A 15,363-nucleotide genomic window follows, 5' to 3' on the forward strand; every position below is an offset into this window, starting at 1 on the left:
AATTAACAAATTTTTATATCTTTTTCCAGTCATTTAAATTTTTTTCTTCATATATGTAATTTGTTGTATCACTCAAAAGTTTTTGTTTTGTGTATAATGTTGCAAGTACCTTGTAATGGTCATATGGCATCATTTGAATAAATGGGTATAATATTGTGCATGTTTATGGGGATAATGTGTTACTTACCAGTAGTTGAGGTTACTGTAGACATTGGAATTAATGTTTATCAACATGTGTTTGGGTTCAAATCCTACAAGACTTTTAGGATGTTTAATTTAACCATACCTAACTTAATGGGTCGCATCCTCTGTTCAGTACGTATGTAACAGGGAAGAGAAACAGAGCATGAATTTTAGATTATGTATGTAAACTGCCTTCATGGCATGAATTTAGAATTGGGAATAATATTAAGGTTATCTTTTCTAGTAGTTGTCTTTGTATCTTAAACTTAAAATATTACTATTTGATCAGTAATTGTTTCCTAAAAATATAGTAAAAAAAGGAATAAGAAATTAGGAATAATATAGGTATAATGTCGACATAGCAGTGTTTCATGTAGTTAACAGTAGAAATTGATGGTTACAGATTGTAGTATTTATATAATGAGAGAATAAATCTATTAATAGTAGAGTGATACGAAGTGCAGATCATTGTTGTGTGAATTATCTTTTATCAATGTGATCACAGAACCTATCAGCATAGGCATAGTGTCTAAATATCAAAATTTTTTAAACACAACATAATTCATTTCGTAAATTGAAGGAAACTAGGCTATTGTAGAGAAACATAAATGCCACAATAATGAAATGATCGGAATAGAATCCGTGATAATACCGAAATAATTTTCGAATCCAATGTGGTGCAAGAATTTAGACTATATCTTTGATGATTTGGTTAATTTAAAAAGTCTTGTGATATTTAATATAATAATTCTGTTTCCAATCTTATGAATGTAGATTTAATTAGATTAAAACATATGGGCTATTCCATCTCAAATCGACCGAAATACAGAGAAAATTGACCTTGCAATTTTTAAATACAATGAAACTTTTTCTGTCCATTGACAACTGTGATACAATGCTTTGTGCAAAGTCTGAGGCATCAGAACTTCATAGTGTTTAAATTTAAAATATTTAAATTTATCGTATTTTCATAAAATTAGCAACTTTAAACTGTTGTGGCTCCAAAACCCTTTCACCCAATGATCAAAATCATGGTTTATTTTGATGCTGAGAAATTAAAGTTTATATTGACATGTAAACAGTTTTTCTTACTTTTTATGGTAATGGAGAAATTTAGATTTTTCTTCATTAAGACGCCTTTGCCCACGAAAAAATATTTTTAAAATATATGGTTAGATTCCGCATTCAAAGTACAAATAAACACATATTTTTTACTGGTGCACCGTTGATAAGAAAGTATTGAAAATATCAAATAAAGAAAATAAATAGTACGCGAGTGAACTAACCAGCTGACTGTAGGTAGTCGAGACAAGCAAGGCCAGGAGACAAACACATGATGTGTCGTCCAGCAGTCATGGCTGGGCTAGCTTTATCACAAGTTTTCATAAACACAGGAGTAAAATGACGCCCAATGCTCGCTTATTTTCAGCTCTCGGCCAGTGCGTGGGGTACTGCGCCGTTCAAGTCTAGGCGTGTGAAAATAATTTATTTAATACCCTCAAAACTTATTGCCGAGCCACTAAGCAAACAATGCCGAATCCCTCTTAATAATGCAAGGTTTTTTCTCAATATTTTTTACATTTTTACAAATGGGCAAAAAGCCTAAAAGTAAGTAAAATCAGATTATCTGTCTCTCTCTGTATACAATAAAAATAAGTATTACTTCTTATCATAACCTACCAAATGTCAGCTTCAAAATGAGCTCCCGTTCAATGTTCTGCAGTAAATGGTTCCAGAGTTCTGAGCGCTGAAAGAGGCTTGTTTTTATAAAATACACTAAATTTGTCGCTCAGTAGTACGAAAACCGTTTGATTTTCGATAGTATATTTTTGAAAATGCACTCTCTTCAGCACCTTGTATAAATAGGGAAAAAATTAGAGTACTGTATTAAAAAAATGCGAGGTTTTTTACTGATCGATTTCATATGGAATAGCCCATATATTCTTATTCAGGCTTTATATTTTCTGTCACCTGGTTATAAAATAGTCTTAGAAGAAATTTTCAGCCATGACTCATGCTCTCTAATCGCTGTCGAGTCGGTAGATGCTGATAGTATCTGTATGCACATTTACTGAGCCTCCTGTACCACCACCACTACAATTGTTTCTAGTGCTTTCTGACTGTTGTGGCCCATTACATTGTTTCCCCCCTGAAGGTTTGTCGGAGGCTGCCCAAGAGCATGCACACAGTGACACTGCACCTGGTAGTAGCGTAGTTATTAGTTCGCATGATGATGACGAAGGCCTCCATGACACCCTCCCTGCCGTGGCAGCTCTGCATGAGAAGGGGATGACTGTCATCTCACCACACCAACGCATTAAACCGATCCGCAAAGTATCGCGGTCAACCAGAAGGACTTCACAGACTTCAAACTCACAAGTGGAGGATATAGAATGGGACTTTGGTTCAGATGACGAGAACCAAGGGGTTGTGAACGTGAAAACTGTTGAGGTAACCTACAGTGGAGACCCATCAGTCGATGGTGCCCAAGCAGTAGTTCACGTGAAGGAGGAAGTAACTGTAAAAACATTCCCAGACGTACCGGTAGTTACCAGGATAGAAGAAAGTTACAACAACAATGAAATACCATTTGATAGTTCCTCAGAGTTTGCAAGCGGTAATAACACTGAAGTAATAAAAAGAGGCAAGGACCTCACAAATGAATTTCTTGAAGGGGAGAGGAGGTATCTTGTCGACGCGCCTCCTCTTATTATCAAAGACACCAAGACACTGGCTGAGGACACAGTTGATTACAATCAAGACAACTCATTCAAAGGGAATGGGGACTTATACGAAGGAGGGGAAAACAGGCGATACCAGGGTTCAATTCACAGTGATTCAGACTGTGATAGTCGTGGATCTCCCATGTCGCCTGAAAGCAGAGTTTCACTGAGCAAGAGGAAAACTCTGGGCAGTTCAAGCGGCTCAGATGTGGCTCTCCATGAGGGGGCAGAGCTGTCCGAAGATGAACAACACTCAGGTATATACAAATCCAGGTTTGCACTATTTGCTGTCATCACTATTGTTCTTATAATCAAAGTACTAATGAGTCGGACTAGTGTCAAAAGGTAACACATACTGGAAAGCTAAAAGATTTTTTTTGCATCCTAGAAACTTATAGATGCTGTAGTATCCCATGGTGCTCTTTGTTAGTTGTCAGGTTGGTGCTGGAATCTCATGTTGTTCGTTGTTGGGAGATTAAATGAAATTAGGTGTTGTTTTCTTTTTGTGGGATTGGTTGTAGTTGAAATTATTTTTTTCTTAGGTTGAGCAAGCATATATTTAAAAACGAACTCTCAGAATGACGATAAAAATGAAGAACTATAGATCTGTTCATTAATTAGGATGAATTGTGTTTGTTTATTATTTTAATTGTTAGAGATCTTTGTTATCTGTCCCAGACAGACATTTCACTATACAGTGTGTTCAAAAAGTATGGAATATTACTCATAACTTCTTAAATTTTCATTTTACAAAAAAAAAAAAAAAGTTTTATACAAAAGCTATTGAAGATAAACTATGCAATATGATACCAGTGTTCGAAAAAAGTTAATTATTCACGCATACCTGTGACAGTAAAAAGCTCTCTATATTAAGATTTACATATTCCGAATCTCTATTAAATTTTACGTATGAATGTGTAGAAATTTTACCCATTCACTCATTTCATGTCTTTTAATTATTTATTAAACTTGTTTCGTGGACTTCAAACCTGAGACAAATAAGTATGTAAAATCATGTTGAGTGGGCCATAAAAATAAACTAAACATTATATTAACCAAACTTGACTACAGATGCTCCAAATTAGAACCATTCAGTGCCAAACAATGTTCCAGTCTAAAACAGAAACAATTTATTGTAGGTATGAGCTAGAACAGATCAGTCATGTAACTGGAGGAAAGACAATAGATTGTTTTCGGCATAGACTGGGACATTGGCTGTGAATGATTCTCATTTTGAGCATCTGTTGTAAAGTTTGGTTAGTAATAGTGTTTTGTTTAGTTTTATGACCCACTCAGCATGATTTTACACACTTATTTGTCTTAAGTTTGAAATCCACGAAACAAGTTTAATAATATTGGAGTGTAGGCTTTCACGGCCGGCGTCAATAGTAGAAAAGTTTTCCGGGCTATGAGGCCGTGGTCTGTTGGTTGTGAGACCAAACGTTTCGTTCACCGCAGCAGTGAACGAAACGTTTGGTCTCACAACCAACAGACCACGGCCTCATAGCCCGGAAAACTTTTCTACTAAGTTTAATAATAGTTAAAAGACGTGAAACGGGTGAATGGGTTAAATTTCTACACATTCATATGTAAACTTTAATGGCGATTCGGAATATGTAAATTTTAATATAGGGTGTCATTTAAAAAATAAACTCTGTCACATTCTATATGCCTGAATAACTAACTTTTTTCGAACACTGGTACATATTGTATGGTTTATCTCCAACTTTTTTTTGTGAAATTAAAATTTAAGAGTTATGAGTGATTTTCCATACTTTTTTAATACTCTGTATAGAATTAGTATGCAAAGAATTTAATAGTTTAGCAATTGAATATTAGTTGAATTTTTAGATAAACAAAAACAGTGTATTAGTACAACCAAGTCATATGAAATCTACAATTTATTTTTTCTGTGAAAGAGAATTTCAGTTATTTACCGATACATTTACTTTTTTATGATGTGGTAATGTTTGAAATGTGATTAGAAAGGAATAAAGAAGTCGGATAGTATAAAAACCGAAGATATTTCACCTTTGTAAATAAATAAGCATTTTTTGTATAAACATATGGCTGTGTTTGGTAACCAAATCAACTGCGACATTTGCTTTTATGATGCAGATGTTCTTCATCTTGTTAATATTTTTAGTTGTACTTAATGTAATAATGGTTGAAGTTATAAATGGTCCATGTGTGCGTAAAATAGTACCGTAGAGAGTGTAATTTTATCTACAGTTGCTACCCTTGTTGCTTGTGAAATCTTTTAGCTTTCCATTCTTAAACAAACAATATTGTTTCTTTTTGTTTTTTCACTGTTTTGAATGTATGTAATGCTGTAAAATTCAGGTTTAAAATTGCCTTCTTGCTAGATCTTGTAATGATACTGCTATCTCTTTTAACTGTAGTTACTGTTTCTTCCTTTTCTTTCATGTTCCAGTTTTAATTTAGTGCATGTGTATAATACTACACAGTTACAATGCAATCCACGTATAATGGCAATTTCTTACCTTTTTGTTTGCATTAGCTCATGTAATTAACTTACTACTTTATAGTTACATAATATTGAAAGTCGTCACACTTGTATAAGATATATTACCGTACTTTACAAATTATGCAGCCAGCTACTATAAATTCATAAGAATATGTGCTTGCTGCATTATAGATACTGCATCTGTCATTATTTTGTAGAATTGAATGAGAGACATATAATGAAGTTTGTTACGGTACTTCTTAAATTATTCATTCAAAAGATCCGAGACTGAATCGAATTTTATTTGTTATTTGGTAGTCTTAAGAAACTTGCGTTGTATTGCAAAATGTCTTTGGAAGATATATATGCTCTATCAAAACATGAACCCGCACGTTGGTTTTGATTTTAAGAAATGATCAGCTGACATTGTGAGGTTATGAAATGTTCTGGACAATATTTTCAAGCAGAACAAGAGAAAGTGTTGCTAGGAATTAGCAAACTCATCAGTACCTTCAGATCACTCACCTATAATACAATAGCAGCTTTGTTACTTTCATCTGTCTTTTAAATATTCTTCAGAAACCTTTTTATTTCGTTGAAAGTGATTAATTATATTCCAGATATTAACAACTGAAGTTCTGACGTCATGAACTAGGAAGGTGTATTACACAGTTTAGTTGTGAAGGTGCTAGAAACAATAGACTGTGCGAGTACTATTTCGCATTGTCTGTAATGAGGTGATAGTAGCGATCCTAGTAGTTAGCAACTATCTATGGATGCATATTTACTACGTATTGAGCTTCGTGATTGTATATTGTGGTGTATAACTTGAAAGTCAAGACATGGACTGTGATATGGGAGAAAAGTGAATCTTTAGCAGATCTCAGTATCATTAGTTATGTCTTACCTTACAGTTAATGCCAGTAAAACAACTTTCATTTCCATTTTATTTATTGTATTTCATAGCCTAGATCTTAACATCAACATTGTAGCTTTGAGTTGTGGAACAAGTCAAAAGTTACACAAAAATGTACAATATATAGCAAGCAAATTAATTCAAATTCGAAGAATAAGCAATTCATCAATTGAGTAGAAGATGTATGGAGAAATTTTGTTAATTCTGTTCTGAACTTTTTTTCTTGCTCCTTCAAAACAGTAAGATACGGTAATTAGACAGTGGACTGAAGATCTTAATACATAAATAGTGAACATATTTTTTGTTATCAGCTGAGATTAACAGAGGTACCGTAGATAAATACAGTACATGCAGCAATCATTTTTTGTTAGAATATTGTGAAATGTAATGGGATCATGTGAGAAATTCTTATACTTCACTTGTGTGACGAGGTACTTCTCTCATATCTAAATACAAAGTGCATTTATATTCATTGCTATTACACGTGGGTTGAATTGTGTATATTTGTACATAGAATTGTCATAGTTTGTATATGCTTGCCTTGTTGTAATTCTGTATATAGTAGCTAGAAAATGGAGCCCACTGCTCCAATTGGGATGGCTTGCACCACGCCTGCCTGTTTTGAAACATATGCACCTCTTTCTATAAACTGAAGACATAATTTCCACTTCGAGCACTGGCGTGTTTTGTAGAGGGTGGCTACCAACTTGCATTGAAAATACTCAGGAATCACCATAATAAATTAGCATCACATTTCTATTAAAATAATTGAAACTAGACATCTGAAAATGCACTTCCAAAAGATGCTACATCATAATTTTGAAAATGATAAATGAATATGTTACAGTACCAATTTAAAGTATTAGAAAATGGAGTTTTCGTTAGAAATATTCTACTCCAGTAGGCCTGTCATATGTAATGAATCAACTCTAGCTTTTGTTTTAATGACAATAAAATATATTATTTAAAATTGCGACCTTAGGAAATAAGGTTATAGAAAACAGGTTTCTTCTTGAGGTTAGTGTGAAATGCTATCACAGTGAACACAACTTTACATTTTAAATTAGTTTTGCAATTTTGAGCACTAGATAAGCAAACCGACATAACTAGAGACCAGCGAATAGAGATTATAAAGAATGGACACTGAGCCAATTTTCCTTTGTTTTGTTTCTCTGTGAGCCAGCGGTTAGTTCCACTTTCAAGTGCTAGAGGTAGTGTAATCGAGCATACACTAAGATAATAATTGAGAATTGAGTTGAGACACAGGATCTAAACATCGCCTACCTTATTGCATAATCCAGTAACGCTTTGCTTCAAATAAATTCCAAGTTAACAGCTTTTCCTTATTTCTCAGTGACAAACTAGTTGTAATAATAATATTTTATATTTCAGATATAATACATTATATTATAAAATAATATAAGACATTATAAAATTAAATATCGAATTCGTTTAATATTTGTATATAATATAATATAGGCATATGGTTTTACTTCTCGTAAGAGTTTTTTTTTCCATTTTCAGTGCTATGAAATCATTACATATTTTAATTGTTGTTGGGGTCAACGTCTCAGCTCTCATTATAAAGTTAATGACGGATTTATTATTTTATGGATCCAATTTATTTTATTTGAGTACATAATGTACCTAGATGTATTAATTATGTGTGTTATATTTCCGCTGTGTCGACTGCTAGCTGGTGTGATGTCAGCGCCAACTCTAGGGAGAAAGCAGAATCTGACGCTTTAGGTCATTGAAATCAGTCCGTCTACATCAAAGGCACCGACGCGAAGTGTCCATTCTTTATAATCTCTGTTCGCTGTAGATACTAGTTTATGTCAACTCTTCTTTCAAAATAGAAGTTTTTGGTGTTGATATGAAATAGTCACAGATTTTAGAGCAATTTCCATAGAATTTGTAAAATATATAAAAGGAATTTGTTATTTCTGTTGCCTGGATACTTCATACACGAGTTACACGCGCTACTCTTGGAATAGGCAGTTAAAATTTTAATTAGGTTCATTAATTGTTATTTATCAATAGTTTACATCTCATGTGGTTTTTACCCCAGAAAATTTCTGTCGAGCGCTGCGTGGGTTAAGTTTGGTGGTGGGGCTGCCACCTTGCTGCCTTCAAACTTGCATAGTATTTATTCGGTTACCATTCCTAGATGAGTTGCTTCCATATAGCTATTTAGCCACGTCTACCCAGTATTCAGTGGAGCAAATAAATAGAATCTGTCTACTGTGAGATCTTTCTGCTACTCGGTAGTCAATGAAATTAGTAATTAATGAAATATTAAACCTGTTTGCGATCACTGTCGAAGAGAACAGTAATATATGTTTTGTTTACGTTGAGACGTAGGAAAGAAATATCTCCAGTAGGGTAATTTTCGTTCATCATTATGGCTCAGTGGGTAGTTTATGCACTTCCCAACCTAACAGTCCATGATACGATGTCCAGCATGGAAATTGTGACCACACAGTCAGGGAGACCACCATCTTAAGAGTCTCTAAGTGTTAGTCTTTTAATATCAGGTTATTTCGTACACTACAAATACATTTTTAATAGTTACTCATGTATTTAACTTTTGAGCCCTGAATTATTTGACTTCAGATGCAAGATGAGAGATATCTAGATCTTTGTTGCATGTTGTATTAAGACGTCAAGGATTTCGTCGATAGTAATTGAAAATATTAAGGAGAGATGAGAAATGTAAGTTAATGCAGTAAAAGTGAAGGGAAATAATTTAAATTACGGACAATTTAGAACTGAGTGTAAAATACAGTTTGAATATAAGATAATTTTCGAATGTCTAGAAATCAGTTTAGCAGAACATAGATGCCTGGGAGTACATAAGGATTTTTTTAACTTGTCCAAATGTGTTTTAATCAATAGATAGTGAATAGAATTTTAATGTTTCATATAAATTCACTACATAATATATTATGAAATCTTTTCTTCAATCATGAACTCAGACTTTAAGCTACCTTAATTACTATTTTTTTATATTATGTGTGTTTATTACAAACCTCTCGCAATTTTGGTTTTTGTTTTGTTGAGATTTTCCTCGACTTCTCTTTTAAATCTAACTTTGACTTCTAGCAAATAGCTGTTCATTTTACTGTTACGCATGTTTGCTAGATACCAAGTGACCTGCAATTGTTTTCAAAGTTTGGAACGTGTTCCATGAGAAAGAAGATAAGCTAATATGTAAAGACGAAGCATGCCAGCTCTGTATTCGCCAGGGCTGTGAGAATTTGCTGTCTTATCGGTATAATTCCCGTAACCTTGAGATTATCATGTAAAGAGGCAGCGGTCTTCACTGTTGCATGGCTTATATGTTCCTCATATCCCGCAACTGACCTTGAAAACTGTGGGGAATAATTAAGATGTTTTCAAAATCATAAGTTAAAGTGAAACTTAAAAAATTCGTACAATTCAAACTTGATTTAAAAAAATTAAAGCGAATTACGTGCAATTCAGAATTAATTTATATATATAATTTTGCCAGAATTTGTACATAATTATGTACAAGCCAGAACTGCGTATAATTGGATTACATATAACCTAGGTTCTGCTTATATTAATCAACAATGTGATATAATGTAAATACATCTAAATCTATCAGCATTTCGCGTAGGAGCACTGCTTTAGCTTTGTCAAATACCAGTTCATTTTAAGAAATCTTTGTTTATTCTTGCTTTTCCTTCCGAACGTTCTCATTCGAATATTGTACATATTTATCAAATATCATAACCTGAGCACACATGTACATTTGGGGTGAGCACATAAGTACTGGGTCTTAACGTGCCTTTGTGTTTACTGTATTTATTTTATTTTACTTATTTGAGGGGGAATTTTTGTTTGTTGTTTTACGCAGATATTCGCATGTTAGTACAAGGAATTAATCAAAACATATCTTATTAAGAAAGGTTGTTCATTTGTTGAGTCAAATCATTATTTTTTTGCCATTATCGTTAATTTAATTCATTCATTCATATTGATTCTCATTTAATTTTCATTCATAATATTTTAAAAGTGACTATAATGTGTGTTTTTCATGTTGTGAGATTGTACACGTGTTACCAGGCCTGAAATATTTATGTTAGTAATATAATTTTGTACGTATCAGGTTGTTTAGCATAACTCGAACATTAATGAAAGATATTTCTTTCAGACTACCATAATAACTTTCTTACTTTAACCATTTCCCTGTTACAAATAAGTACCACAGTACAAAACGATCTGTCTTAATTATATTAGCTTAACTGATGTTTGCATATTAATCCTTTAATTTAATTTAATAAATTAAAAATTTCGGTCTTGTTCTATAATATTCGCACATTGTAAACTATAGACAGATAAGAGTTAGTGAATGTAATGGACAGGGTTGCCAGATTCTCTCATCACAAATCCATGACTAATGATACTGCATACTTTAACATGATTTACACATTTGAATTAATTCAGTTGGCAATACAACTAATATTATTCGTTTTATGTATTTCAACTAATTATATAGAGTAAAAAATTTTTATTTTGTTACATTTTTGCTAGATTATGAAATTTCCTTTGAATTATTGATGTCTGGAAAAAATAATGTCATATTACAGCCTGATCTATCCAAAAAAAATTGCATGATATAGTGTTTAAATCCTATCAATAATAAATCAACTTCCAAAGAGAGTAAAGAATAAAGATATAATACGGTACTTAATATACACTATAGTATTATCATTTTTATTTCAATATAACCCAATAGGAGGTGTCAGGCAGAGATGACAACGACGTTGAACCTGTAGGTTGGACAGGATCTTCAAAAAAATGAATAAGAAATTTTAAAAATAGTTTCATAAAAATTAGCAAATTTTTTTTCCCGACTTTTTTTTATATTTCGGGACAAATATAACTCAACCAGGACATAAGACATACCATTAAAATCCAGGATGTCTGGCAACCCTGGTAATGGGATAATTTGACATGAGCTTTAAAATACCACACATGAGTTAGTTCGAATTTGTTCCGGATAGTAATAGTCTTCCTATAAATAAAATTAATAGTTTTTAGAGATTTGAGAATTCTGCATATCTTTCTTCGTGTTTGAATTTTTAATTTGATTCATAGAATGTTTTCTAACTGAAAATAAGTAACAAATCATTCATACAAATAACATCCGAAGGATATTTGATAAAGATATGTGTTTATTCACTATAGACTAAGCTCTTATTTGGAATTTTAATTGCGTGTATGTTTGTAAACGTATATGTATATATATTAATGTCCATTTCAAAGTGGATGTATTATTCCCAGTGCTTGGTTAATGATCATGCCTTAATTTACAATTACTTATAAAATGGTGAAAAATGGTGTCCATTTCAGATCTTTCGGTTTCCAAGAAACTTATAATTGAATAGCCTATTAACCTATTCACTTACCGAAACCAATAGTAATAATTGATCTTCTACTGGATTAAAAAAATTAGAACATAGCCTTTCGTAGAATTGGCTCTTTTAATTCCAATTTATTTTGATTGTAAATCACATTATCTTTGTTTGCTGCACTCTGTGCTTTGATAATTGTAGCACATCTAATGTTAATTTGCCGAATAGAAAAGTCGGTCAATATTGAATGCACTGTTAAGTTCATTTTGTAGTATTGCTGCTTACTGCAGTCATCTCATTGCCATAATTATACATCTTTATTTGCCAGGTATTTAATAATACAGTATATTGTAGCAAAATTTTTAGAATATATAACATTAGCGTGTAAATTAATACATTCCTACCTGAAATAGTTAACAGTAGTTAAGTTGGAGTACACTGAATGTGATGAGAATAATCACCACTACTCAGTTGATTTCATTCATGAATGAAAATTAATTTAGGGTGAGTCTGTAATGATGTGTTCTCTCAGTACCCATCTAGTATTTTATGTACACTTCTCGTACGAAATACATCTTTAGAAAATAAGAGTCTTACTGAATTTCAAGAATATTAATGACCATGTTTGTGTTACATATTTAATATTTAAAAAATGATTTTGATTCTATGTATATACAAGGTGGATCAAAAGTCACTTTCCCGAATATTCGTTCTTAGGTTTCATATTTGTACATCGTGTGTCAACTGTTTTTTCGATATCATGTTGTTGTTTTGTTTTATTGTGTTGGGTTGCGTCTTCTCTTTGTAATAACTACTTTCTTGCAATGAATCGCAAATTAATCACAGAACAACGTGTTTTTGTGCTACAACTTTGGTGGATGCACAGTAAATACACAGCATTGGTGATGAAAAATGATGTTTTTGCTCAGAAACCGCAGAATCTGCATCAGTTGTGACAGATGATCGAACAGTCATTCGTGAAAATTGATGAAAATCGTGAGTTATGTTTTGCCATTTGTAAATCAATGTCTAAACGTTGTGAATTGCGGATCGAGAAACAGGGCCTCTATTTTGAACAAAATCTTTAAAGGAATGTGTAGTCAAACATAAATTGAATGTAATTAAATGTAAAGAAATATTTTGGGAAAGCGACTTTTAACCCACTCTGTATATTGCAGTGAATAGTTAAAATTAAAATTGTAAACTCCTCCAGATTTATACGTAATATTTATTTTTAAACTCATTCTTAATTAACTTTGGTTTTTATTAATATTGTACCAAATTGTCTGTCAACTTCCCTGCGAACATTTTAATGCATTCCAATGTAATCAGAAAATGTTGTGCTTTAATTTTAAATTAATCTATACAAATTGGACGTGTGCTATAAATTCTACGTAATTTTAATTCACTTTGTTAGGATTTGTGAGTATCTAATTCTTCATCAACTGAATTCTAGCTTGTGTATAAAAAGACACCCATTTAAAAAAGTAGTGAACATTACTTTTCAGGAAAAGCAACTTAATACACGACTACGACCAGCATCTACGAGATACAGCACTCTCTAGTCTTCGTTATAGCTATAAAATAATATACTTTATCTTAAAAGTTAAAATTTTGAAATATTCTTGAGGCCTTTTGAGTTTATTAAAATGGAATGTTTTTGTTCTGAAGGAATTGTGTGTGCATTTATAATTTTCATGATAATGACTTTCACCATCTTGAAAACATAGAACTTAAGCGACATTTAAATCAAATTATTTTTGTGTTTTAATTATTTGTCTAATGTTGACATAAATACATAATTATGGTCTTGTCTTTTAATGGGCTATTGTCGGTTAAAATTACATCAAGAATGATTTGTGAAGATTCTGTCAGCTGCACATATGAGTTTAAGTTAATTTTTCTCATACGTCTCTACATACTAGCAAAACAATTAACAAGTAAAATGAAGTCACAATTTAACGAAAAATTGATTCTTTAATATGTTAGTGTAAAGTTTTACCTATCACAAATAATTCTTCATAATAATCTACAATAAGACAGATTCCTTAAGTTTTTCTGAAAAGAGAAAAGAATTCAGTAAGAGACTTACATTTTGAATGTAAGACGTTGGATTAATGAAAAATTAACAAAAATAAATACAGCTAAATGAAATATAATAAATGACATGAAATTTTTCTTTTATTATTTTGAGAATCAATATGAATTATTGAAATTAACGTTTTCACTAAAGAAATAAGAATGATGTTAAGTTTTCAGACATAATTTTCTGAAGTGACAGATTTTAGTGTTACAAAACTCGTGTATGTTCTATGCTTTGATTATACAATGTGTCCACAGAAATGTTTCGTGATTATAAACTGCTATAATTTTGTAACTACGTGTATTACGAAATTCATACCAGTGTCATTAGAAAGAACAGCACATTTAATTTCAGGGGATGTGTAATTGTAATTGTTGGCGAAAAACAATAGATGGTACCATAAAAAAAGATGCTGTTCCCACTCTTTTGTTTGTCATTGTGGCATTGTTGAATGGAAGCCAATTGTGTTAAATGGTATGAATGTTTACATATCAACTTAGTGTGATTTCTGCAGGATTTAGAGACTTATGTTGGTGTGTATTGGAATACCATAGCACACGGAGCGTAGTGAGAGTTCAGCGTGTTTTCAGATAGGAGTTTCAACATGTGGCACCCACTGGCAAGACAATTCTGAGGTGGTATAATACACATCAACTACGTTCTTGTGGGTTCGCCATAACTTTCTAAATGCTGCAGAATTCACACTGAGTTGAAATATAAACATTCACACCATTTAACACAATTTGCTTCTGTCCAACAATGCCACAGGGACAAGTAAAAGAGCAGGAACAGCATATTTTTTTTATGCAGCCATTCCAGTTGTCATGGATGTTACATTTTTACTATTATCAAACTCTATGTACTAAAAATGAAATGACTTTTATCAACTTTTATTATTATAATCAATTTAAAAGATCAGTATCACTTTACAGAAAAAAAGCTGTTTGAATAAATTTTATTATTATTGCAAAAAATAAAGAAAAGGTTCTATCACAGATGTTATAAGATTTATGAACTCACTTTACATCTTATTAACAAAAATCACTTCACACCTTATTAACAAAAAGTGTAAAACACAGGTCTCTGCCTCAAACAAAAAGAGATTCATTCTCATAGTGTCCATGTGAAAGCTATGTAAATCTTCGTGACTTCAATTCATAAAAACATAATCGGTAAATATTTTATAGCTGTTTCTCCTATGTCACAGATGTTACAGATGAATTAATGTCTTTCATTTTTCCAGTTTCAAAACAACTGTGACATTGTGTTATTAACCCAAACTACAGTATTTAAAATAAATTGCAGAAAGAATATATTATAGATTTTTATTAATTTGTCTTACAGAATAATATCGGCGGCCGGATAGCTCAGTTGGTAGAGTAGCTGGCTACGGACTGGAAGGTCCGGGGTTCGATCCCAGGTGGTGACAGGATTTTTTCTCGTTGCCAAACTTTCAGAACGGCCCCGAGGTTCACTCAGCCTCCTATAAAATTGAGTACCGGGTCTTTCCCAGGGGTAAAAGGCGGTCAGAGCGTGGTGCCGACCACATCACCTCATTCTAGTGCCGAGGTCATGGAAAGCATGGGGCTCTACCTTCATGCCCCCCA

The 15,363-nt window shown here is 32.4% G+C and overlaps 1 protein-coding gene across 16 annotated transcripts in view; it reads left to right on the forward strand.

Annotated features, from left to right (window-relative positions):
• Positions 1-15,363, forward strand: part of LOC138702059 (ankyrin-3-like) — a 585,575-nt gene that overhangs the window by 555,272 nt on the left and 14,940 nt on the right. For 11 of the 16 annotated variants that reach the window (XR_011332778.1, XR_011332779.1, XM_069829582.1 and 8 more), the window contains one exon: positions 2,339-3,163. The exons of the other annotated variants lie outside the window; for them this stretch is intronic. Coding sequence is in view for 9 of the 11 variants with exons in the window: in XM_069829582.1 (XP_069685683.1) it covers positions 2,339-3,163 (825 nt within the window). In the remaining 2 variants the exon portion in view is untranslated. The remainder of the gene's footprint in view (positions 1-2,338; positions 3,164-15,363) is intronic. 16 annotated transcript variants of the gene reach the window in all.

This window comes from Periplaneta americana, chromosome 6, assembly GCF_040183065.1.
Source record: "Periplaneta americana isolate PAMFEO1 chromosome 6, P.americana_PAMFEO1_priV1, whole genome shotgun sequence".
Classification (NCBI taxonomy): domain Eukaryota; kingdom Metazoa; phylum Arthropoda; class Insecta; order Blattodea; family Blattidae; genus Periplaneta; species Periplaneta americana.